This window comes from Ostrinia nubilalis, chromosome 4 (assembly GCF_963855985.1).
Source record: "Ostrinia nubilalis chromosome 4, ilOstNubi1.1, whole genome shotgun sequence".
Classification (NCBI taxonomy): Eukaryota; Metazoa; Arthropoda; class Insecta; order Lepidoptera; family Crambidae; genus Ostrinia; species Ostrinia nubilalis.
In genome coordinates, this window is record NC_087091.1 from 16,019,044 (window position 1) to 16,046,542 (window position 27,499).

The 27,499-nt window shown below is 37.0% G+C and overlaps 1 protein-coding gene and 1 long non-coding RNA gene across 5 annotated transcripts in view; both read right to left on the bottom strand.

Annotated features, from left to right (window-relative positions):
- The window catches only part of LOC135071259 (four and a half LIM domains protein 2), a 196,799-nt gene that overhangs the window by 22,067 nt on the left and 147,233 nt on the right, over positions 1–27,499 (bottom strand). For 3 of the 4 annotated variants that reach the window (XM_063965044.1, XM_063965042.1, XM_063965043.1), the window contains exons 7-8: positions 15,846–16,046; positions 9,525–9,699 (exon numbers count right to left, since the gene is read on the bottom strand). In XM_063965044.1, the coding sequence (XP_063821114.1) occupies positions 9,525–9,699; positions 15,846–16,046 (376 nt within the window). Of the gene's footprint in view, positions 1–9,524; positions 9,700–15,845; positions 16,047–16,618; positions 16,963–27,499 lie in introns of those variants that run through there. The other variant, XM_063965045.1, reaches the window with a different exon arrangement.
- Positions 2,836–3,838, bottom strand: LOC135071551 (uncharacterized). The gene is made up of 2 exons (XR_010257283.1): positions 3,780–3,838; positions 2,836–3,472 (listed from the first exon to the last, which is right to left on the bottom strand). It is a non-coding gene; the product is annotated as an uncharacterized LOC135071551 (long non-coding RNA).

Sequence of the window (27,499 nt, forward strand, 5' to 3'; positions counted from 1 at the left end):
TTTTCCAATTACCAATGCAGTGTCAGAGGTGGGCGTTTCGACCTTAATTTACCTCACACCGAATAGAAAAGCCTATGTACTTATTTATGAATCGGTTTGATTGGTTCATTGTACTATACCTACACGTAAGTACTGTCCTTTTGTTAACTGTATTAACTGTGCTGGAACACGTAAGAGAATAAAGTTGGTCTACCGATACAGTTTCAGGTTTCCTCAATACAGGACCGTCACTATTTCACACATTTATTCTCAAAATACTTGTCAGAGATTTGTTCAAATTGTTACTTATCTTTAAAGATTAGTCGTGCTGGTGATATTTGACCATTACAATGCATGCCGATTTCAAATTAAAAATCTCTGTATTTTTATTTTTGTGCGTGATCATTGCAACCTTTTTAATACAAGTTGGCTTCTCTATAATAGGCTTAATCGTGACATATCATGTGACGATTTCAAGTATTATCATCAGGGCTAAAACCATTACAATCAGGTGGGTAAATTAATGTGTGCGATGCTCTTGAGATGGACGTTACAGACGAACAATTTTATTGCTTGTTCTCTTAATGGGTGGCATTGCAGCCTACACGAAAATCTTACTGCGATTGAGTATTTACGAGTAGATTTTATTTATTTCTTTGATTCTCTACATAATACGAAGAGAGCAAAATGAAAAACCTTATTGCGTTGCGTTTGTTCGAAAGTGACACTTTATTTCTTATTTCTTTTTAAATCCTGTCCTTGACGTTCTTTATTTAAAATCTTTATTGCACAAAAAAAAAAAGCTGTACAAAAGGCGAACTTAATGCTATGTGGCATTCTCTACCAGCTAACCTTAGGCAAAACAGAAAATTTCCTAGAAAGAAAATCCAAAATAAGTAGAGTCGAGTGATAGAATCGCTCTACAATTTCTTAACTAAAAAGAGAATATTTACAGATTTATCTCTAACTAGTTCAAGCTATTTATTGATAGTTAACTGTCTTAGCAATAAAATATGTTGACGACCTTAACCGTCTTTATTTAAATCGAATCCTAATAAAACATTAATTATAACTTTATTCTTACTTTCGGAGGAAAATAACATTTAAATGCCAAGGATATTTATGTGATCCATCGTTTATATTACCATAAGTTTTCAATTATGTTTATTATTTAATTAATTAAGCTACGAGCATGTCTAGATTTCTAGATAATGCTGGCTTAAATAAACAAGATGCATATTATTATTATTTACGTTGAAGCTCTGTTCTTTTGTTTTTGGACCAATGCAAAGGACCAAACAAAATTATGACACTGCTGAGAACAATTCATCGGAACAATCTTATTGTTTTTACATTTATGAAGTCTGTATCAAACGTGATTTTTATATTCATAAACCTAACTATCCTTTGGTCGAACTATTCAGAAACCAAAATAGTTCCTTGTAATTTTATTCATTCCAAATACGAAAACCAAATCAAAGGCATTATGAATATTTATTTGTCGCCATACATCACTTGAATGGATGATTAAATCTATGGACGAATATTTAGATACTATGGTGAATAATAAACAGTTTAAAATTTACCGATACGACAATTTTAATCTGTGTCCTTTGGATTACGCAAAAACAAGTCTTAGCACAGTGACAATAAGAAATTGTTTTTTTATTTGCTTTGATCTATAAGGCCCACGCGCAAGTTTTTTGTTTTTGTTTTTTTATAATTTCTACTCATCTCATCTGCATTGCAAATCCTGCTTTATGAACCGTTATACAAAACAATTGAATCACGGATTTTTGCATTTTTCATTCAGCTGTAAAGTCGCAAATGGGGTGTGCCCAATTATAATGTTAAAAGTTTTGAATTTAATTATCTATGTACGAAATATTTCATAAGAATTATAATTTAACACAATTCAACAAATAGAATGCTACAAAAAGGCGATTATGGTAATTAACACCAACAGATGATTTATGTTTTTAAAATTCTCGGTTACGGCGATTGAAAAATCTATGAATAATAAATAAGAGCCTCTTGATATTGTTATTTGAACTACCTATGTTTTAATACACATCATAAATCAAGGTCTTCATGTAGTTTACTCAAAGACGTAGTATAATTATTGACGGCGACATTATTCTAAATCAAACAACATCTTGCTTCCTACGCGGTGATTCACCAGTAATGTCACCGCGAAAAATAGATTTTTGTACTTATACGTGTTTTGCTTGACGGCCGCTGGTCTATGCGATGGTGTGGACTAAAGTTTTTTGTATGAACCGTCATTTTTATTTTTTACTAGTGGTTAACCGGTGTCATGTCTATCCCTCGTAGATAGTTTCATTTTATATTTAATTTCGTGCAAATTGTGTAAAAAAAATTTTAGAGATTAAGATTTACGAGAGATTAGTCCGAACAATAATACAATTTTAAAATAATGTACTCACTCGTACCTAATATAGTAATAAAATGTAAAGATAAAATGTAAAATGTCAGCGAAAATGTAGAGATACTATAAAGCTTTCGTATAAAATAAAACCGGTTCTTGTGCAAAGTAAGTAGGGGAGACCGGGGATAGTTGACTAATTTTTTACTAAATCATACATAGTTTTTGTGTTTTCATGCATACAGACAAATAAATCGCATTAATGGATAGAAGAACTATTAAACTAATAAAAAACAACAAAACATAGTTCATTATTAAATATCTTCATCATATTTAAATGCATTTTATAGAACATCAACTCTTAGTCAATCTACCCCGGTTCCGGGGTAGATTGACTATATGCCCGGGGTAAGTAGACCTACGTATCAATAAGCAAGGAATTATGAGAAGAGTCAAGTAATAAAACACTATTTCAATTTAATTGAACTCTTTATTCAAAAACAATTATAATCAAGTACAGACATTTTTAATAAGTCTTTAAAAAAAACTATCAACTCTTAGTATTTAAACTTTTTAAACTAAAATCTTCTTCAGTCTCATTTTAAATCACATATCAATCTTTGTATACAGGGTGTCCCAGATGGGTGAATCAAACTGATAGAGGAGGTAGCTCTACTAATGTACTATCCCTAAAAAAATATGAAAAAAAAAATATAGCGCATAAGGACACAATTTTTTTTAAAGTGAAAATAAATCAGCTTTGCCTAAGTATCTGGCTATAATTGCTGCGTTTGGAGTTTATTTGTACTTTTTTGTTACTAATATTAATTGTACATGATCGCTTCATTTAATTGTAAACAAACTTTTGAAAATAATGACTAGATTTGGAGTTTAGAGCACTATATTTAAAAAAAAAAATCCGAACTCAATTTTTTTTTTTCATATTTTTTTGGGATAGTACATTAGTAAAGCTACCTCCATTCTGTGACACCCTGTATAGTTCTTTTACGTTTCCGAGTATTTCTTCTATTATCTAAACGTGGCGCCGCTTTAGGAAAGGGTCTTATTTCTTCATCGTTCAGTCGTTCGTTTATTATCCTCATCGTGCTGTAGCAATAAAAAGAATGTATGTATTAAGAATCGAATAAATAGATAATTTTAAAGATATTTTAACTCAAAATGTTATTGGGGTTGGTTGATTCAACCAACCCCGAAAGAAATTAGTCTACCAACCCCAAACGACATTTTAAGTTTCGATGGCATGGATAACCTACACACTGCCACCTAATAAAGAAATAACACAAGAAATAATATCCATATGGACTCATAAAACACTCTGACTAATAGGCAAACGGTTAACATAAAATGTGTAGGTACCAAATCAAAAAATATGCAACACGAAAATATTACTTACATGATATGAAAACAAATCACGGGTCACTACTCGAAAACGGCGTGTGCTGGCGACAAGGCGCTACCGACGACTGAGCAGGGGGTGGAAAGTGATGCGCGGCTGCCCTGGGATGATGCAATACTCAAACCGTTGGCGAGTTTTTGGCGGTTAGTCTACCTACCCCTATAGGCAACCATCCCCGGTCTCCCCTACCTAAGAGCAATTGACATTTACTTAATGTAAAACTATCTAACTATCTATTTGTCGGCCGTTTGGTGTAGTGGTTCAGAACGGACTACTATGCCGAGAGGTCCCGGGTTCGATTCCCGGCCGGGCAGAAATTGAAATGATGAATTTTAATTTCTGTGACGGGTCTGGGTGTGACTATGTATAATATGTATGCATTAAAAAAAATAAGTATATAAGTAGTATATCCGTTAAGCTAGCACCCATAACACAAGCATTACGTTGCTTACTTTGGGGCTAGCTGGCGCTGTGTGAAATTGTCCAAAGATTTATTTATTTATTTATCTAACTAATTAATAATACACAACTAGAAACATTCCGTTTCAAATTATACGAAAAGCACTTTACATTTCTCATTTCGCTGCCAAAATGCCCAAGACGGCTTCGTCTAGACGTTGCAAAAGATAATTCGACCTATCAGATACAGCTATGACCTAACATAAATCAAGTATCGAATCATTTGCTTTTAGCGAAAATGGCGGACGTCAATTATAACGGTGAACGTCATTTTCGCCGTCGAGTAATGACGGCTTAGAGCCAAGGAGTAAAATTTGGTGTCAAAATTGCCACGAATTGCCTGTGAATGGTGTGATTTGGGAAGATTGCATTTAATTTCGCCTTAAAATGGGTGGGCGATAGTGTTGGCAGTTACCTGCCTATGTCAAACGGGACATTGATAATGTCAAAAAAAAAAGAAAAAAATCGCTAATAATTTAAAAATAAAAAGAAAATCTTTCTTTTTTATTAATTTAGATCGGATTTGTTCTGAGAATATTAAATGTTAAAGAAAAAACAGAAATGATGGAATCTCATAGATTTATTCGTTAATTTAAAAACGATCAAATACTTCTGTAATGGTTAAAAATAGGGACATTCAGCGTCCCTTTCAAGAAAAAATCGGGACGTCCCGCTTATACATCAATTTGAACTTTGAAGTCACATACCAACGCTAGTGATAAAGCATCGACCTCAGTCATTATTTTAGCTTTGGGTCATTTTAATCATCTTTTAAAGATTTATGAAAGGTAGAATGTTTTTTTTCAAATATCAAGTTTTAGTGGTAATCTATGAATCATTGTTTTGGATATCCGCGTTACCACGTGCCAGTGTCATCATCATTGGTTTTGGGCTGTGTGGGAGTCATTGAACAACCATTTGGATTTAATTTAAATAATTATTAGCTAGATTACGCAGGTCACTGGTTATTTGTAGAGATTTTCTTGTACTACTATGTACCGTCGTTTTAACCTCCGGTTTGCTCATTAGTTAGACTATCAAACAATATACTGAATAAATGATTTGAGCTGTTAAAAGATTTGAATGATTGAGGTTGAATGTTGACGACTCGCGCTCTATATGGGGCATAAAAAAACTCATAAAACTCATTTATTTATGCAAGTAGGCTTTTAAAAAGCACTTTTACACGTCCCAGTATTAACCCTACCACTGCTTCAGGACAATAAATGGGCCAGTGTTGAGAAGAAGCAGCGCAAGAAACTCAGTCACTATTGTCAGCCACTTTTTCAAAGGTTTACAGACTTTAAAATATACATAATTATAAAAGGCGTTCTTAGATCCACAGTGGCCAGGATACGAAGACAAGGTATATTCACATTGAAATATGATTAAAATGAAATTTTTACGTTCTATAAAATGAATAGGTATTATAGTCCTACAAATTGAGGTCAAGTCTTAATAACTTCACCAAGTTGATTCATACAAAGTATACGACAGGAACCTCAAATTATAGTGATTAATTACATACCGTTACTTATCCTCGAGTTATTTTTAATTCTGAGAATCAACAATTTGCAGTAGAGAACCGAAGGAAAGACCTATGCTATGTTAACGGTTTCAATCATTTTAGGTCGTGACTGGATACTTTAGAAATTAAAGAGAAACGTGAACAGATAGTTTCATTAGATATTAAGGTCCGTATTATAAAATGGCTCTCAAAACTTGAGTCGAACTTAAGTAAAGCTTTAAACTGGTTAGAGGTAAAATTTACACATTTACACAAATCGTAGGTTTGAATTTATTTGTCTTTTGTATTAATTGTAGTTTTGAGTAGAAAATGAAGCACAACTCAAAAGCATGGTACCTACTCTTAGGTCAATAAATCGTAAGCATAGAAATAACGCACTAAGTAACCAAACTACAAAACAAATGATGTAAAAATCTAAACTTTTTCTATATTTCATATTTTATTCATACGACTTGGTATTAGAAAAGACTCGTTTGAGTGAAGATATTATATGAACGTATTGAAATAATCGTAAATATTTTTTTGAAATACGAGTAAACAAAAATCACGTCGATGTCCAAACGTCACAATTATTGCATCGGGATCCGATCCAATTCGACTTCAATTGTTTTTAACATGATAATAAAAATTAATTGCAAGATCGAAGACGTATCATTGTAGCTTGTTTTTATTAAACTAGTAGAGACAATGAGCGATACAAATTAGTATCAATCCATTACTGTTCAACCATTTTCAATTAGAAGCCATGTACAGTCGTACGGTTTCGCTCGCGTTTGGCGTAATTGCTCGTTTGTTTCGATTTACGACCGCTTGGCACCCGGGACAGTCGGACACGTAACATTTAGCTTAAGTAATATACCTACTAATTTGTGATGGGAATTTTTAGACAGATTTTGTCAAATTGCCAGCTTGTTGTTGGTAATTAAAAATCTTTGTACGTATTTATTTAAAGCTTGTCTGCCACTTACTTAGGGCTCTTTCAGGTAAGGGTTTTTAATTTTTATAAGTTTTAAGCTTGTTTTGGAGTAAGAGCTCACGTTACAGTTAGCTCTACAATAACTACGAATTTTCACGTATAAGCTAAGTTTCAGTTCAGGCAACCATTTTTGTCTCTCGTCTAGAAGACTAGAGAGCTCTAGAGCTCTCATTGAACTTGCGTTCGTGTACTATTTGTGTTCATTACAAGATTGAAAGAAAAAACTTTTAACCTCTTATTATTAATTGTAAAAGCAAATTAACGGCTAGAATGTATTATAACCTCTATGACGTGAATTTATCATCATTCATCATTTACCTGTCTTCTTCAGGTCACTGGAGTCACGCAATAAGTCTCAGTTCAAATTTTTCATTTCTAATTTCCAATAGGTATAATTAAGTATTTGCGTCTGACTGTACAGTTAGTGACTTCGCGCCGTTTAAGCAAAGTTTAGATGTAGTATGTCACAGTTAACGTTTAACGTAATTTGTTGAATAATTTGTGGAGTGGAATGGATTAAGTTAAGGAAATCTACATAGATAGAGTTGTGCGCAACAACTATGTACTAATGTAATATGAAATTAACAAGACAGCATACTGAATTACTGACTGAAATAAATAAGCATGTGTGTGTACTTTGTAGTCTAAAAAGAACTAGTATTAGTTAAAAGATATTAGATAGGATAGCATTCACATAAGTCAACTCATCTGGCTGGTAGATTTTGTAGATTTTTGAAAAATACATATTATTTAAGTTCTTGTGAAGTCTATTCTTTATTGAAACCTGCCTATATCCGTTCATTAAAAAATACCGATTCGTCAAAAAAGTAAATACTAAAGCAAATTAATTAGAAAAGACAAGAAGGAAGCTAAAGTGCCTTACGGTGTAAACTTACGGATGCAGGATACGGGTATCTTTGCACGTGTGCAACAGTTTTTATGCTACAATTAAGACAAATTCCCGCTCATAAGTTATTGATATTTCGAAATTACAAAGACATTAATCATAGTAAATAGCCCATTATATTTTATTGCTTAACACGAGCGGCGGAATCAAGATTATTTTTCCTCAAAATGTATTTCGAGTTTCATGAACTTTTTTTTAGAATCCTCAGATCTCTTTACCATATAAAACTCGATTTAAAAGTCAAAAATATGCAGTCGGTCATGTTGAGGGCAGCCGAGGTTACGGCACTGTATTTTTTCCGAATCACCTTACTACTGCCTTATGTAGCGAGGGTAACACTGCTTATAAGGCTGCGACTGAGGTATGTACGCTGGTTGTGAGATCATATAGGGAATTTGTATGGACTGCGGAAATGGAGCCTTTCTTTGAGGCTGCATCATTAATGTTGCCAGTAAAAAATTATTGAGGAAAACTGATCGGAATTAAAGAAATTATTTGATTGGTAAGTTATCATCACAATTTGGAACGGCTGTTATTTTGATAATGTTAACTTATAGAAGTTTGGGTCGCGGCAGAAAGCTTTTATTTTTCCAGCGCTCCACTCTATCGCGTTCTTTTTTGCTTTCATATTCCATACTTTTAATTAGTTGAGATTTGAACTACATTAAGATTTAGTGGTAACTCAGACGAACTGATTTAAATACGATGAAATAAAGCACGTTTGTGGAATTTTTAAAGATATTATTATAACTGCTTATGAAAAAATGTTCTATTTGTCACATTTATGACTCATATGATTTGTATATCTACTTATTACAAAATTTTATAGCTAACAAGCAATAAACATGAATTAGAGCAATAATAATCCTACGATTTATGCGTAAAGTTTATAGTTTTATGATATACGCATCAAAATTAGTAATTCAAATTAAATTGTTTAGCCAGTGTTTCACAATTTTTACCGAATATCAAAAGGCGATCTTAATGCTAAAGAAGATTTAAGTTTACAAAATATGGTGTCGTCGACACCGATTAAGTATAAAAAAGTAAATAAACACCTAATTTTAAAGACGAGCTAGACACCGGTGGCACGCTACTTGAACATGCAAAACCAGATAGGTTTTTGTAGTTTGAACTTGTCTATTGAGTCATCAGAACATCCTAAAATTGCTATTGCTTTTCCACGGTACAAAATTTCAACATATGCCTGATATTTACATGTTACCTGAGATACAGGAATTATTCCTAGTTCAGGCAGGTTTTTACCTTTTATATTTTAAGATTAGCCTATTGTTAAAAACTTTTATTAAGTTATTCAATAAAGATTTTATTCATTTATTTATTTGTCCCTGAGCATTATACAGTATCCACGACGAGAAGAACGGTCCTATTCTATTCTACTAAATGGTTTCTTTCATGTTTCGGTCTCGTGCTAAAGCTTTGAGCTTCCTTCTTTTATACGCTAGCCAATAGCCATAGCTCTAAATGACTCCTCGAAATGATGCGCAATTTAAATAACAAGGGTGTCCGTGGAAGTCCAGCGTCTTGAACTGCTCCTACTATAGGTATTATTATAACCGTTAAATAAACAGTGTGCCAATAAAGTAGTTTTCTTTTTTTGTCATATCTTATCTTCATCATCATCATCATCATCATCATCATTTCAGCCATAGGACGTCCACTGCTGAACATAGGCCTCCCCCAATGCTTTCCATGTTGATCGATTGGCAGCGGTCTGCGTCCAGCGCTTCCCTGCTACCTTTACGATGTCGTCGGTCCACCTTGTAGGTGGACGTCCCACGCTGCGTTTTCCGGTACGCGGCCTCCATATCTTATCTTATCTTATCATATTGAAACTGTATCTGTACTCACCAGCGCGGAAGACCTCGCCGCAGCCATCGCAGCGGCTGGCAAACTGCGCGTCGTAGCAGTTCCCGCAATAGATCTTGTCCAGCTTGGAGCCGAACTGCTTGTCCACCAGCGACACGCGGCACTTCGCGCAGAGGAAGCACGCCTCGTGCCAGTGCTTGTCTTTGTACGACAGGTCCTGTGGAAGGTGGAGGAATTGAGCATGGTGGTATTTACGTAGTTTCTACGGTAGAGAAGATTATACCAGAAGCATGATAGGGAGAAGATGGAATGATGATAGTACGAGAGCCCACGAACAAAACCATGTGTCATAGCAATACGGCAAAAATCCTATAAAATCGTTAGATTGTATGATTCTGAACCCGACTAGGTGTGTAGTAACGGTCGAAAGTGTAGCAACTGAGTGGGAGGCCATTTCTGCTGTGTCAAAAAAAAAAGACAGTCGGTATTATAGCAATACGTCTGATAGTGAAGATGTACATAGATTTTATAATTGTATCACGAAAAAGTTTGTTTTCAGACATTTTGCGCGTAGCATATAGCCTGTGCGCATTTTTGAAAATGTCAACAAATTTAGCCGACCTGTATCATAGCAATACGGATAATTATTTTTTTTAACTTTTCGTATTGCTGCCATGATTACCAAAAACCTGTTTTCAGACACTTTAAGTGTATCAAAAAGTTGTATGATAGAGAAGGTGCTACACTTAATTTGTCTGATATAAATTTTTTGCACATGTGGACAACTTATTTTATCATGTCCAACAATTTTCAGACATATTGCTATGATACCGATCGGTAAAATTTGTTAACATTTTCAAAACGGTCTCAAAATTTAATGCGTTCACATTTCCGTCTGAAAATTGTTTTGTTCGCATCAAATAACCAAAATTTACTAATAAAAAAGATTTTCAGACGTATTGCTATGAGACATTTTTTTTGTCTCATTTTTAATTTTTTTAAGTGATTTTACGGGTTTGCGCTACACCACTAACGTCTGAAAATAATGTTTCCGGTATCTCAGAACTATCATTCAACTACAGTCTGCAAATCAGACATATTGCTATGATGCAGTTCGGTAAAATTCTTTGACAATTTTGAAAATTCGGTCAGATCAAACGCTACGCGGAAAATGTCTGATATTGGTATTTTCGAGTTCAGGATAATCGTATCTATCGATTTGATGCGGTTTTGGCCGTATTGCTATGAGACAAAAATTTTGGTCGTGGGCTCTCGTACTATGAGGTCTAGTCATAACTGCGTCAATGCCTGAGGTAGGGGAGCAGCACGAGACGGGTAAAACATTGACATAAGACGTGACAGAGCATACAAGTCTGAAGCACATCTGAAATCTCACTGGCGTTTACATCACAAGTACACTCCTTATAGATGTTGTGGGAATGTTAATTGTATTGAAGATTTATTTATTGGATTGGTAATGCTCTCATTATTTTTTATACGAAGTCCCTTAGGTCGGTCACAATGCACAATATACATAATGTGTTTGGCAGTTCCCATCTCTCGTTTTTAGGGTTCCGTACCTCAAAAGGAAAAAACGGAACCCTTGTAGGATCACTTTGTTGTCCGTCCGTCCGTCTGTCAAGACCCTTTATCTCAAGAACGCGTGAACGTATCAAGCTGAAATTCACATGAAATACTCAGGTCTATTGTCCCTTTAAGCTGTGAAAATATCAAACTTCTAAGCCAAGCCAATCAAAAGATACAGCCGATTATGTCGATATTTTCAACAAATTTTCGACACTCGCAAAGGAATCAAAACCTACAGGATACTTCCCGTAAACTCAGAATCTTGAAATTTGGCATAAAGCATTGTCATATAATGCAAATATAGGAAAAATTGCGAAAATTACATTTTTTTAGTTATATAATATAATAAAAATATTTTAATAAAATGAAACTTACTACCTTATTTCTCACTAACGAATAAAGGTATCAAATTGAAATTTATACCAAATACCTCTTGTCTAATATCTATTGTCCCTTTAAGAAGTAAAAAAATCAAACTTCTAAGTTAACGCGATCAAAAGATACAGCAGTTTATACCGACACCTTAGACGAATTTCCGTCACACGCTAGGGAATCAAAACCTACAAGGTACTTCCTGTGAACTCAGAATCTTGAAATTCGGCACGAAGCAACGTTATATAGTACAGATAAAGGAAAAATTGCGAAAATGATAAATTTGAAGTTATATAAAATTTAAAATATTATTTTTGCTTACATGACATAAAATATTTTTTTAATAATTATAAACTTACTACCAACCCTTTTTCACATGAACGCGTAGAGATATTAAAGTTGAAATTCATATCAAACAATTCTTAAATCTAATTGCCTCTAAACTGTGAGAAATTCTAAATCAACGCAAAAATTCAAAACGCTGAGGTAGGTACCTACCTATAATGCAAATATAGGAAAAATAAATAAATAAAAAATAATCATACCGCATATTTTGAAATTCGCCACTACTCGCAACGGAATCAAGTAAGTAATTTGATTTAATACGTCATAAATTGTAAACCGCTACGTTTGTACGGCGGAACCCTCGGTGTGCGAGCCCGACTCGCACTTGGCCGGTTTTTAATCATGAACTCGAATATTATTGTCATCATCATCTTGATCTTGCCTGCCTTTAGATTAATTGCCTGTGCCTCGTATAGATTTTACTTCACTTAATTATTTTGCAGCAAAGGTTTGGTATTTTTTATCTACTTATTCAAAGTTGTGTGACATCCAAAAACAAAAATAAATGGTTCATTGAAAGAAATTATATTGTAAATGTCGTATAAAATAGCGCGACATGTGAAATTCTGATATTATCATTAGCTGTAAATCTGCGCCCATTCATCTTGTTCCGCTAAAAATATAACGACATACAATCTCTAGTAGATTCACTTTTAATAGCACGTTTTTCATGAGAATGAATCTAAATCTAGCTCCAGTGGAATATGAGTTACGAGTCATGATTGTATTTTAGGATGGGTCAAGTTTATTTTGATATAAGTCTGGCCAAATACGTCAAGGCAAATCAAATGTTTTGTAGTCTATAATTTGCGAGTTATAATATTGTCTGTGTAGGCTATTGAATGGACTATAATTCGAAGGATAACTTGTGTTTCGTATAAACAAAACAATACACAAGATTCTATCTGTGGAATCCCAGGATGAGCAAGCTAGTGCAAAAACAATAAGATTTCCAGTAGGTGTCGGAATAAAACGCGACATTACGGCGTGGGTGTAATTATTTATCTAAGTTGTATACGAGTACAGGTGCAGGACGAGCCCAGTCTTCAATCGATTACGTGTTTGGTACTATACCCATTTTCATCTCACGTGGGATTGCCATCATTAATCTTACTTATTAACTTTACCATTTTCACAGTATTCGAAATAAGTTTAACAGGCTCGTCACCGTCTATTTTGAGCCGTGAATCAGTATTCAATTTATGATTTAAGATAAACTATTGACAGATACACGCTCAAGTTATTACAATTCAAAGTTCAGAGGCTAAATGCCGGATGCTTTTACGAGCATCGTGAGTTTAATAATAATGATTAAGTAGCACTCAGTCTTGTTTATAATACTGCTTGTATTACAGAAAATAAACATACGTTTGATAACCAAATTAATGGAGTGAACTAAGCTCTGGAATTCTGCTACGTGAACGTTGTATTTTTACCTCGTTCTTATGCAGCTAGTTTAAACAAAAAGTGTAATACATCCCATAACGCTGCATAGTTAACGAACACTGAAATAAAGCTCCCCCATTCTGGAATCTATTCCTGGCCCGTGTGGCCCGCCAGAGCGGCGTTTAAGATCGAATGTCGTAATGTCAATAAAATATGAATGTTTATTTTGGCCGATTACGAAATACTTAGTGGGTCTTGAATCTCAAAAGAATCGTCTGACGGATCCACCAGGCAACTCAAGGTTGTTAGGAACGAAAACATTAAAATAATGTTGTATCCAGTCCAGGAATAGACGCTCGTGTTGAGTTGTTTTCGAAAAACTCTCGCCGGTTTGCAACAAACTTCTGCTGTAATGAGCAAACAATTTCGATGTTTTTCAACACGACATATAATATTGGATTGCAAATTGGCTGCCGATGACTATATAGAATTTCTAAAACAATTTCACTGATCATTTATTTTCATCGTGACGTAATCTGTAGCATTACTTCCAGTGACTGGCATTTTATCGTCATCGTTTACATGCAAAGTGGTCGCAAAGCTGCTGAAGCTTTTGGAGTCTTAAGGAGATCACGCGACTGGAAATCTGACGTAACACAAAAAACAATCGGTAGGTGTAAACAGCGACGGATTGCAGCTGTTCTCTCGACAGGAAAAGTCATTCGTTGGTAGTTAGATAAATGTATAGAGTTGGCGATCCGCGTTGTGTTGGCTCGCTCGTTGGGGCCGTGTGCAGTCCCGCGGAATCTGGGGCGGCTGGAGTGACATAACTAAATTTGATCAGACCAACAAAGCAGAATGCCGAGGATTCTAGCTCTGATGCAAAAATGCTTGGCATGGTTCTGTTTCCAAAGGTCAAAGTTAGCAAGGGATGGCTGAGTAAGATACGGAAAGAAGTTAAATGTCAAGGATGCTATTGTAGTTTTAATGCTAGTGGGATTTGCTTATGATGTAAACGACGATGTTTCATGAGAAATGTTTAATTTAGCTGCTGATAGGTCAGACCTATATTATTCAATATTTTGTGATAATTGTAAGTTATTTTTTTTTAACTACTCCAGCAAATGCTTGTAAATACAAGGAATTAAACTACACGTTGAGATGTGTTAAACCCACAAATTACTCGATTATTCTGTCAAACGCTTTGTTTAGCTGACTTTATCGTACGTTATGAACTGTCAAATGATTACGATTGCTTTACACAATTCCACCTCAGTTTCAAGCGAGATGTTTGTTTTCTAAACTAACGGAAAAACACACGTCGGATCGCAGTTGGCATTCTGAAGTATGACAACATTCATGTTTTTCGAAACAACAATTAATTATCCTGAACATTTGCCAAATAACAAGAGCGTTTGCGCACTAAACTCAATAGTAACATCCACTTTAAAAGTTCTAACAACGTTTGATTTTCAAAATGTCAATCGATTAATTCGTGTAATGTCATCTGGATATCATTCGATTAAATCGGTAGCCATTGAACTTCTTCAGACAAGTCGTCGCAATGTAATTGATCAATTGATTTAAACGATAATGTGCCATAATCTTGTTTATCTGTATCAATTGTGTCTATAAGTGCTGGTTTAAATCAAGTTAGCCGTAAGTTTGATGAATGAAGGGGCTATCGTTGAACAAATGATTCAGTTGGTAGACCTAATCGAATTGAGGCTCTCGAGCCTCACTGTATCATCACTGAACATCTCGATGTTCACTGTAAAGTTTATGTTCACGATTGTTTATTTTGTTAAATGGATCAATGAAGTTTCCTGTTCGTATCGAGTAAACGTACCATAATTTATTAAGATATTGTACTAACTACGGTTTAGTTATGGTTGTATCTTACGTAAAAGGTTACCAGCAACATTGGGAGTTTCCAATTTGTAAACATTGGTAAACAAACATTAATGAAATATTTTCCATAAGCAGAATGTATTTTTTGTAATACTTTGTACAAGTTCCTTGCTCTAATGGTCATCAATAACGATATTAACTACGCAAAATTAGTATTAATTTCTAAAAAAAAAAGCTACTAAGTTCTCATTTGAAAACGTTTGAATAAAGTTAAATATATGTGAAGTTGATTAGATAAGTTAGAAAGTAAATAAAGTGAAATGGAAACGAATAGTGAAAAGAAATATCCTGTCTTTAAAAACCTAAATGTCGAAGCTAATAACGTAGCTATGCTTCTTGTAGATATTGATGATGAAGATGAGGAAACAATGTTGATAGCAAATGAGTTAGAAGAATTTGTTGGATTATAAATATTGAGTTTGGGTAAAATGACCGCTAAAGATTGCTTCATAGTTGACGTTTCTTTTGTAATAGTGGATAAAAGACGCAGAAATGGCGATGGTAAAATTCTGATTGGTATCTTGGTGTTTTTGTTGATAATATCGAAAGTAGTCTTCATGCCAGTTATCGAAATTTTCTAGCGTTAAGAGTCACATCTTATCATTCATAATTCGCTGACCGTAACAGCGAATTGCACTTGGAACTTACGGGTTCTCCCAATGTCTAAGTAGCTCAGATGGTGAGAGCAGTCACCCTCGACTGCTTCTTTTCGGCAATTCGATTTTTGCAAGTTATTTAAGATTTAGTCCTTATGCTGTTTACCTTAGAGTCGATGCCGATGATCTTGTTGCACTCCTCGCAGCCATTGGCGAAGACGCTTTCGTAGCACTTGATGCAGTAGGGGTGCTCATCGCGCAGAACGTAGCGCTGGCCCGTCAGCGACTCGTCGCACTGCCAGCAGCAGAAGTGGCCGCTGTGCCAGTCCTTGTTCATCGCCTTGGTGTATTCGCCACTGAAAATGAGCTGGGGACAAAGAGAGTGGCTGGTGAAAATGATGCTGGTGGAAAGTTTGGGCAAATGTTGGGTAATTTGGTATTTGTATGGCAAATGTTATGGGTCTTGCGAGTACGGAATGACATATCCATCATTATCAAAATCAATAGGACCTTCAGCTTCAGCTGAACTTTCAGTCAATTCAAGACAAGTGGACACTATGTACTACATAAAAAAGGAACAAACCTTTCGAGAACATTTCAGTATTACATTCTACGTAAATTCCATGCATGATGTACGAGTTATTTGCGCACTTTCGCTTAAAACGGCTGCCAAATGGGGCAACTAATAAAGTTGAGACTTGAAACCATTGAGAAATTATCCATACCACACTGTATGTAAAACAACCTATAAATACCTTAAATTAGGTCGGGTATGTGAGGGTGGCCAAAATACTACACCTAGCAAATGTCATTTGGTACACGCTGTACATGTCACTAAAGAGGTCGAACACGACAGGAAATCGACACTGGCTGACACAGACACACTGGCGTCACACACTGCACCGAGGGTCAAGGGAGTTTGGCCACCACTCAACATACCCATCGTCGTTGACCGCGGTGGTGTTGGTCTGGTCGATCTCCGTAACAGTGACCTCGCCATCCTTAGACTCCCTGCGCTTGGAGGTCTTCTTGACCTTCCTGGTCTTCCTTTCGGTGGTCGTGTACTGGACCTGAACGTCTACGTCGGCCATGGCTAATCAGGGTGCGTTAGTTCAGGAAAGCGATATCACCGGACGCGGTCGCGACCCGAATTCGAATGGCGAGCTACGGTTGCCGAATCACAGGAATTATTCCAGAATGCTTAGCGAAGCGGCGCCCGAGACGGTGGGGGGAGTTTGGGATTTAAATTTGGAAGAGTGACGGAGAGGGCAGGTGCGCGGGCGTTTACTTTCCGAGCGAGGCGAACTGAGGAACCGCGTTTCCCGCAGGATCGGCTTGCGCCCGACGCGGCTCCGTTTCCACTCGAGATCTCGATGTAGGACACAGGATTTGTATCGAGGGCTTAGCGTCTTATCGCTTGGCCGTGTTTCAAATCGGTTATTATTGGTGAACAATTGCCGATTTGCGTTGATGCTCGGCCCAGTAAAGCGCAATTAAAAACAAGCGCATTATACTCGTACTTAGCTCACGATCGGATGCCAATGTCTGTTGTATCAAATTAGGTAGCTTTGTATGTTACTATTTTGGTTTCTTTAGAAGGAAGATCTTATTCTTTAGACAAGAATAAATGTCGCATCGCATTGTTTTCTTAACATGCTTTGGTTGTATAAATTAGACTTTCAACACCTACTGAAAACGGATGCCGAAATGGGTTTCGGTGTGTTTTAAAATGAGATCAAAGTCACGGGCATTGCATAGAATCTTTTTCCATGATGCGAGTGTTATAATTTTAGCACCACTTTAGTATTTGTAATGATACATATGAAAATCAGTTGTGCGTGAGTATGTGTTCAATAAATGGCCTATGTATGGAGCTTTACAAGTCTTCAATCAAGGGCAGATTGTCGAATATTTTTGCTGTAAAGAACAGTCTTGAAATTTCATTTTCGGGATAAACTAAGTGAATTAACTTGGTTAGTACCCTATTACCATTAAATTATGCAATTCCAGTACGTAGGGAGTTAGCTATTATTGTTTAATTCTATGTATTCCAAGAAAGATACATAAATAAACAAAAGCACAATAAAAACAGCTATTGCGAAGGCCGTACAGACAGACGTGTACGATGACAGGGAAATGGTGAGATGATGATTGCTTCCTACGTTAATTGGCAAAGCCTTGCTGTCTGGGCAACGGACAGACAGCTGAATTCTTTCTTAACTGCTTAAATTCCTGAGTAATTAAAAAGCAAAATCAAACGTGCAGTTTAAAGCTAGGAAATCTAGCTTATATTAAAGTTTAAGTTGGATTGTAATAAGCTATGTGACAGTAAAAGCTGTCGTAATTATTGTATAAATAGGTAGGTACCTACAGTTTTATTAGAATAAAATCGGTTTTGGATTCTTTGGGTGGTTTAAATTAACGTAAAAAAACCATTTTAAAAACAAGGTTTTATTTATTAGATCAGACCCTGGATATCATCTAAAACCAGAGTACTTGTTGCGACAAATCAAACGAGCCCAAACTCGAAAGGGTTACATCGTTTTGTTACAGAGTTCCTATGATGACCTTCCGACAGGTCATCATCACACCAGCTCCATGAATTGATTAGGTATGTTGCAATTTCATCCGAATTACATGACGTGTATGCAAAGTGTCAGCTCAATCAGTCGTCAGGAAGTCGGTCTAATTCAGCTTGCAAGATATTATGTCATATGACCCAACGACCAAGATTTAACATTGCAAGTTGAATCATTTTAAAAATGCTGGCTAAATTCTTCCAGATTAAAAATAGAACAGAAAAAAGAAAAATAAATTATTTATAGCCTGACCAGGAACATAAAAACCCTCGCCATGTTGCGGAAAACTAATGGTACTAATTTCTTTTAATGGCAACAGTAACTGAAAACTTCATTGACATGTCACCTTGCATGTCAGTCTATTGCTGTCAAAGTGTAAACAAACTTTATTTTAAATGTGCGCAATTGATTTTGTGAATTAAATTGCTAAAATCTTTTTATAGTCGTGAAAGAAAAGTGGTTCACAATGTGTTAAAGTATTTGTCGAAGAGAAATACTAAGGGTTCGGACAATATTTTCATTGAATAATGTTTCCGACAAAGGTTGTCAAATTGACTGACATGTTTATCGTATAGTACAGTCCATTATGAAAATTAGCTGTGGTTTGTTTCAACTACCTATTTTAATTTTTTTTGTCACTTTCTAAGTGTTGAATTTTATGGAATTGGGAAAGAAGTACCGATTTTGAAGCGTTCATGAGCAGACATTGCAGTTGAATATTCAAGTTCTGAATTTGATTATTGATGAATAATAAAATAAATCCTACTAGCTCGATTGATGGTTTCATTTAATTTATTTAAACCGTTACCTATAATAATATTTTTTCGTTAATTTATGAAAATATCAAATTAGCCCGTAATCCTAAATCCTGATACATAAAGTTAGCCTATTCATTTAACACAGGTACGACTGTACTCAGTGTTGCACTATCAAATGCAATTGACGCGCCTCTATGCCAGGGTTTTTATGTTCCTGGTCAGGCTATAATTTGCAAATGCTGGCCAACAAGAAAATAGAAAAAGCAAAAGACCTGCCCATTGAGTGGATAATGACAGACAGGCTAGACGCTGGTGTTTTGAGACCTCGCACGCGCAAGGTCTCGGCCGCAGGCCCATTCATTAGATATTTTTAGAATTTGCTTACATTCTAATGCTTCGAACACCTGTGAATCTCCCATCGATACAGACGTGTGAAGAACGGAATCTGTTACAAGCTTTCATTGATGTTTTTCGAAAGCAAAGCATCATTCTGAATTTCAGCGAAAATTTCATTTCCTTTTGCTTATTAAGTAGTTATCATTTATTTATTTATGTTTATCGTTCTTTAAATTACTTTCATCAAAAGTACCATCTTACATAAAGCTATTTTGTTTCACTTCTTATGCATCACCATATTTTTTCGACTGAAATATTTCAAAGTGAATCATTTACATTATTCAAGCAAATTCGAGACATCGCGTCGTTCAGAAACCTATAAGTCTGATTCTAAATTAGAATTTTAAATTCCCTACCCACTTTATTAACGCTGGATAGAAACCGAAGGGCCGACATTTCTAGAGGTATAATTTGTAAGTAGGCAGTACCTACAATGTTTTAATACTTTTGTTTGTTCAAGATCTGGAAAATATTGATCTAAAAGTATAACTTTGTGACCCCAGAAATAGGTATTAAATCACCAGTACTAAGCTACTATTAATGCACCTCTCCAAAAATAATAACCAAAGAATACGTAACTTCAGAACCGGACAGCAACCCGGATTTTTTTACCTATAAAAACGAAATTTCAAGCAAGAATACGACTATTGATTTAGTGTTGGCATCACCTCCAGCTTCTAATTATAGCTCCTTGACGAATGTTGCCCGCACAAATAGAATAGAAAGGGGAATGGTAATTCCATCTAGATCCGTAAACATATTTTAACTAAACGCTCGAAAACTTTAAAAACGTAGCATTTTCTGCTGTCAGCAAGTCTAAATAATCGAATATATTGGCATCGAAAGAATGTCTGTTGAAAAGTTAATGTTATTTCTTTGGAGCACGTTTTTGTAGTTAATATTGTGATTTGTTTTTTCAGCGGCACTATTTGTTTGTTTTGATAAATTCCAATAAATTATTTTCAATTGCCAAACCACTAAACATTAACGGCAAGATCGGTGTAAAATATTACAGATTTTATTTCACATCGATGTTATGGTGTAAAAAAATCTTTCGGTCATCCACAACATCATGCGATTTTACATTATGAATGAACTTATTTAGGAATAATACATGATTGGATACTGCTTCCTGCTGGATTTAACCATATTCTTATTAATACAACCCGATGATTTATTTTACTAGAGAGGCATATGCATCCTACAATCGAATGCAAACTAAGCCATTACAAAATCCCCAATAGAAAAAGAAGAACCTAAATAAAAGCCAAAGTTCGGAGACGTCTTCAATGAACCTTAAAATTTACGCGTCTGAACGGTAAAAAATACAGCTCCGCTATTTGTCTAAACAGCTGAACATCATGACTGATTCAGCTTATATCCAGGACCGAAATAGCTGCCCTTCCGAGACCTTGCCGATGTCATTCATCCGTGATTCTTCTGATAAACAAAAGAAACCTGCTGCCATAAATTAGAGGAACATAGAAATCAAAGAAGCTTTGAAATCTGTACCTAGTGATTCCTTCAAAGAATTTATTTTAGTCTGTGAAAACAAATTGTGGTAGACTATTTAATCTGTGGGGAAGGGGATGTGGTCTTATTATTACTGGCAGGTAAAATAACTTGTCTATGGTTTTAAAAAGTTATTTGTGAAGTAGTTTTGTGGTGTGTGTAGGCTGAGCTTTACGTTGTCATCCGAAATCGCGGAAACCATGAACAAACATTATTTCGGCGGAAATCTAGCTTTATGGGAAGGCCAAGGGGTTTACCCTTCTTTCCTTAGACAACACAGTGGAGTATAGGTACTATGGGCCCCACTTCCAGCTACCCATTTCCGGTCATGTCGTCTCGATCTATCGTAAAGAATAGCCATTTGATTAGAGCGAGAAAAAAATCTGAAATGGGTAGCTGGAACTGTGGCACACTGTACCTCCTACAGCCTACTAAATTGAAATTTATTTTTCCTGATTGTACATGTACCTACAAGTCACGACTAAGGTTTTTTTGTTTTAAATAATGTGAAAATGTTAGAATGTATGAATTTTAGTGACTCTGAATCTATGAATTTACTAGTAATAGTTTTCCTGAAAATTTCCTGTTATATCTAATATAGTTCATGTATAGTTCATGACAGGTAAGTGTCTCCTCGTATTATGGTTCTAATATTCAATACTAAATTAAGAAATAGCCTCGTAAACCTTAATTATAGTTGTTGACCATCAACGCATTCATCATACATATGGATATCAGTTATTACTGTAATAAATTATACTTTGTTGTCAGGTAGCTCAATTTATGTATTAAGAACAACATGATGTATTATTTGCATAACCGTAAATTGCGTCTATGAAACGTGTTACTAACAGTTTTATTGTTTCATATATGTATTTCCATTTATTTCACGATACATAATAAGTAAATCTACAGAGCTCATATCAAACGTCCATTCGTATGTATTTATTTAATTAATATTTACAGAATTTTTTTTTTTTTTTTTTTTTTTATGTGATAGGAGGCAAACGAGCAGACGGATCACCTGATGGTAAGTGATTACCGTCGCCCATAGACACCCGCAGACCCAGGGGCGTTACAGGTGCGTTGCCGGCCTTTAAGGTAAAGATACGCTCTCCTCTTGAAAGCTTGCAGGTCGTATCCGTCCGGAAACACCGCAGACGACAGTCCATTCCACAGTTTGGTTGTACGGGGCAGGAAGTTTCTAGAGAAACGTACTGTTGTGGACTGCCAACCATCTAAGTGATGGGGGTGGAAGTGCTGTCGGGTAGATCGGTGGCGAAAAGTGGCGGCAGGAATAAGTCCGGATAATTCTTCGGAGCACTCCCCGTGATAAATGCGATAGAAGATGCACAGTGAGGATACATCTCTACGCAGCGCCAAGGGGTCAAGCCGATCCGAAATGTCCTGGCAGTCAACGATTCGAGCTGCTCTCCGTTCAATGCGGTCCAGAGGGAGAAGCTGGTACTGGGGCGCACCTGCCCAAAGATGAGAACAGTATTCCATATGAGGCCGAACCTGCGCCTTGTAAAGTTGCAGACGATGGGCTGGAGTGAAATACCGTCTCGATCTATTGAGCACACCAAGCTTCTTCGAGGCTAATTTAGCCTTACCCTCTAAATGACCACGGAACTGGACTTCGCTCGATATGTCGACACCAAGGATTCCGATATTGGCTGAGGCAGTTAGGGGAGTGCTCTCGAAACAGCGGGATACGACAAACGGCAACTTTTTGGCGGTGAACGCGCAAACTTGTGTCTTTGTAGGGTTAAATTGGACCAAATTGCGTCGACCCCAGTCTGAGACCTCCTTCAAGGAGGTTTCAATTTCGGACACAAGTTTGTTACGGCTCTCAATGACGTCCTCCCGAGAGATATTTGCGCGGCCGGTATAAGCGGCATCAACCGTGCTGTCGTCCGCATAGCAATGAATGCCGCTAATTTGCAGCATATCATTGATATGCAGAAGGAAGAGCGTAGGCGATAGCACACAGCCTTGGGGGACACCAGCATTCACAGACATAGAGTCTGAGCATTTGCTGTCGACAACGACCTTAATGCTTCTGTCTGCTAAAAAGCTGGCGACCCATCCGCATAATTTCTCGGGAAGCCCATAGGAAGGGAGCTTCGAAAGAAGCGCTTTGTGCCAAACCCGATCGAAGGCCTTCGCCATGTCCAAACTGACCGCCAATGCTTCCCCCTTAGTCTCGATCGCCTGTGCCCAACAATGTGTCAAGTAGACCAGAAGATCACCAGCCGAGCGACCTCCACGGAAACCGTACTGTCGGTCACTTAGCAACTGGTGGGCCTCTAGGTACCGAAGGAGCTGGCTGTTGATAATGGATTCCATTATCTTCGAGAACAGGGAGGTGATTGCTATCGGCCTATAGTTGGACGGATTTGAACGGTCACCTTTTTTAGGGATCGGGTGCACCAAAGCTGTCCTCCATGAGGTCGGGACTATGCCAGAGAGGTAGGAGAGCCGAAAAAGGCGCGTTAAAACCGGTGCTAACTCTGGAGCGCACGTCCTCAGCACGATAGGAGGGATTCCATCGGGCCCACTCGACTTATGGATATCTAGGGAAAATAGAGCCAGGCGTACTGAGCTTTGGTGGAACCGGATATCCGGCATACAGCTCTCACACCTTGGTATAATCGGTGGCTCATGTCCCCCGTCATCCAGTGTCGAGTTGGACGCAAAGAGTTTGCCCAGAAGATCGGCTTTCTCCTTTGCATCGTGGGCCAACGAACCGTTTCCCATGTGCAGGGGTGGAAATGATGGCGTGCAGAAATTTCCTTGGATAGCTTTGGCAAGAGACCAGAACGGACGAGTTCCAGAAGGAAGACGCTCTAGCTTCCCACCAATTCTACCAATGTGCTCCGACTTCGCCCTTGCAATGACTCTTTTGAAAGACCTAGAGGCAAAGTTAAACTCCTTTTTTAATGCGCTGGTGTTTTCATCCCGTAGCCTCGCTGCATTTGCCCAGGCTTGGTAGGATTCCTGCTTCCGGCGTAAAACCTTTTTGCAGGATTGACTAAACCAAGGCTGAGATTTGCCACCAATGGGAACAACAGAAGACGGTATGAAGAGTTCCATACCCTGCAGCACCACATCAGCAACAAGATCAGCAACGACGCTGGGATCATCCTGCGTGAAGCAAACCTGCCTCCAGGGGTAAGATGCGAAGAAGGACCGCATCTCATCCCAGTCTGCTGACCTGTAGTGCCACACGCGGCGACTGCATGCAACTCGTGGTCGCGGCGAGCACGTGAGTGGCACCGTACTCCGGATAAGGCAATGGTCCGAGGAGCCCAGAGGGGCGCCAACGGATAGCTGATAGCCATCCGGATGGGAAGTCAGCAGAAGGTCCAACAGTGAAGGTTCTTGGCTCTCTACATCTGGGATTCGCGTGGGCGTAGTAACCAGTTTGTCAAGCCATATGCGAAGGCGAAGTCGTGAACAGATCTCCCTGCATGATCGGTTTTGCTCGATCCAAGCCATTCGGTGTGATGGGCGTTGAAATCGCCAAGTATCACGATCTCTGCAGAGGGGATCTGCTGCTGCACTGATTCTGCAGCCATTTGGACGTGCTCAATGAGTCGGTCAGTTTCGGCATCACCGCTATGGGACCTATAGAGGCAGGCGTAGACGCGGGGGTGGTCATCGCTGTCTACGCGGAGCCATAGGATGGAGAGGTCCCTGCTTTCGAGGTGGCTGAGGCGTTGCTGGAATTTACAGGCTTTATTAGGTACTAGCGGTCGCCCGCGACTTCGTACGCGTGGATCCCGTTTTACCCCCTTCATCTATCTTACGCGGTTTAGGTTTTTTCATACAAATGTTTTTTTCCGCTAACTCCCATTCCCGTGGGAATTTTGCAATATCCTGTTGTCACTAAGCTTTAAGTTGCCAAATTTCAAGCGTCTAACTTGAGCGGTTTAGATTTTTCATACAAAAGGATTTTCCCGCTAATTCCCGTTCCCGTGGGAATTCCTAAGTAAACTATGACCTGCCTAGGAGTATGAAGAATAATTGTACCAAGTTTCGTTAAAATCCGTCGAGTAGTTTTTTGTTTCTATAAGAAACATACAGACAGATTTTACTGATTGCATTTATGGCATCAGTATCGATCACTAATCACCCCCTGATAGTTATTTTGAAAATATATTTAATGTACAGAATTGACCTCTCTACAGATTTATTATAAGTATAGATATTTGAGATATTTTATGCGTCAAATTTTATGGGGTGGTTCCATTTGAGTCCAGTAGGCCTAAGATGCGCGCCGTGATAACTTTTATCGACGTCAAAATGTATGGGCAAAACCGATAAAATGGCGTGATAATCGCTTATCGCAGCGCGCATCTTAGGCCTACAGAACACAGAAAAAATATTTACAAAAAGAAACAATAAAATTTATACTCAAATCAGTTTCCTGAAAATATAGAATCAAATCAAGTTATATTAACAGAAAATCCATTTTAATAATTTTGAAAGTTGTAGTAAAAGTATTTAAGGTTTCCGTAACGTCAAATTCAAATGATTTATTTCTTGAAATATGGTACAGTGGTGGTCTTAAACTATTACAAATGTCCATTATAGTTTGCCATAATTATGGCATAGAAATGTCAGATTAATATTATAAGAGATAATAAATAAATTTTCGTTTATTTCATAATTTTCAGGTACATTTTATGTAGCGCTTTACTAGTAAGTTCCTCGTTAGTGGAGCAGCATGGGGTGGTGGGTGTGTTTTTGGAATGTCAAACGTCAGCGAGACTTCACATTTGCTTGAGTCATGGACGTCTCTGTTACGTCATTTAGTACGTCACATAAGCCCTTTTCGTACCGCTCTATTACCATACGAGCCTACTCATTCAAACACTATTCTTGCAGCAGATCTGCTATAAATTCTATTAGCCATTCTAAATTCTTCGTATGTTATTCTCTATTATGAAACCCGTTTGTCTTCAGCCGCCTAGTGTCAGACGATTTCATCACACACGTCACGATGACAGATTGAAATATCGTGGCTTAATTTGGCTACTTGCTAGAGCTGTTCGTCTCTGCCATGATTAATCAACTACGCGATTAAGTTATTAATTTTGGAAGATGAAGTCTCCCTAAGTACTTACTCATAATATGGCACACCGTTTCCTCGTCTTTTTAATAGGTTTTGCTAAATAACATTTGATTGAATCTGTGCTCGTTTTTTATCGTTTCTTTTTCTATGGCACGAAATTAAAAATGTACCTACTCTCTTCGCATCTGCGAACGAATGCCAGCTATGTTCGTTTTGCAAGCTAAAGTCTAGGTATGTTTGTGTTTTAAAAAAATTAGAGGAGACTTAAAATCCATTCAAGAATTAGTAAAAAACCACTTACAGCCACGACGTGCCCTATGATGCGCTCCGTGATAAGCTTTTATAGATTTTACGCGATAATCCCAACATTATTTTGTCGTCTAAAATCATCGTCAAGTTTGTATCATGGCGCGCATCCTAGGGCTGCTGATGTATTAAAACAAAGTATATTATTTATTTTGGGTCTAACTAATTACAGTGGAATTGTAATTAGTTTTCAGAAGTCCCATGTTTTTATGTTTTATGCCCATTTGAAGTTAGTTCTCTCCGTGAACTAGACCGTGCAGTTCAGTAACTTTGTGGTTGGGCCTTTGTTTAGAAGTTTAACTGGTTTTAGACTAAAGGTACCTTTATGGAAACTAAGACGGATGTGGTTGACTTTTTAACCGCATGCGATCATTTACTGAGTTGTTCATATTATTATGTAGAATAAAGTCGGAGATTATTATATTTCAATTAATAGCAAAGGTATACTACCTACGTGTTTAAGGTTAAGGCTGATTAAGACTATTCATAACTATAAACTAGTAGGTCGGAACTATAAACTATCATAAGAGTCTAAGATATTTTATTACGACATTGTAGTAACCTGAAATTTTAAGTAGTAACCTCATTTTGCTCCTGCAAAATGAGTAAATATTTTAAAATTTAGTCACACCAGCCGAAACTTAATAAGCTAATTGAATAAACGACAATGTCGCTAAAAGCATATTTCGCCAGTTACGTATAACCTTATTGATTAAAGGTTGAATCGACTCAGTAAACGACTAAAACCAGACTATAAAATCGCCAAATTGTGTAGAGTCAGCCATCAAAACTTTAATATACTACTTATCCTTTAGTTTTGATTACTTGTTGATATTAAGGAATCGTATTTTTTTATGTTTAAGTGCTTATTATTGTTCAAAGGTGCGGCAGTATCAATAAACTTGTGTTTTTGTATAATAAAATCGGTAAGTGATCCCTTTGCAGTGGCATTGCGCCGGCGCGTCGCCTGACAGAAGTGGGTCGAGGCCCGCTTCACACCATGTCGGCGTATTTTTGGATTGTGCAACTGTTATGATTTCTGACTAATAAACTTGTACCTGTCTTCATGTATCTCTTATTAGTGACAGAATCTCTTTAGGGATAGTAGATCCATCAAAGAATATTGATTACCATCGTCAAACCTTTATAGGTCAGTTTATAAATACAAATAGCCTTGACTTCGTTTTCA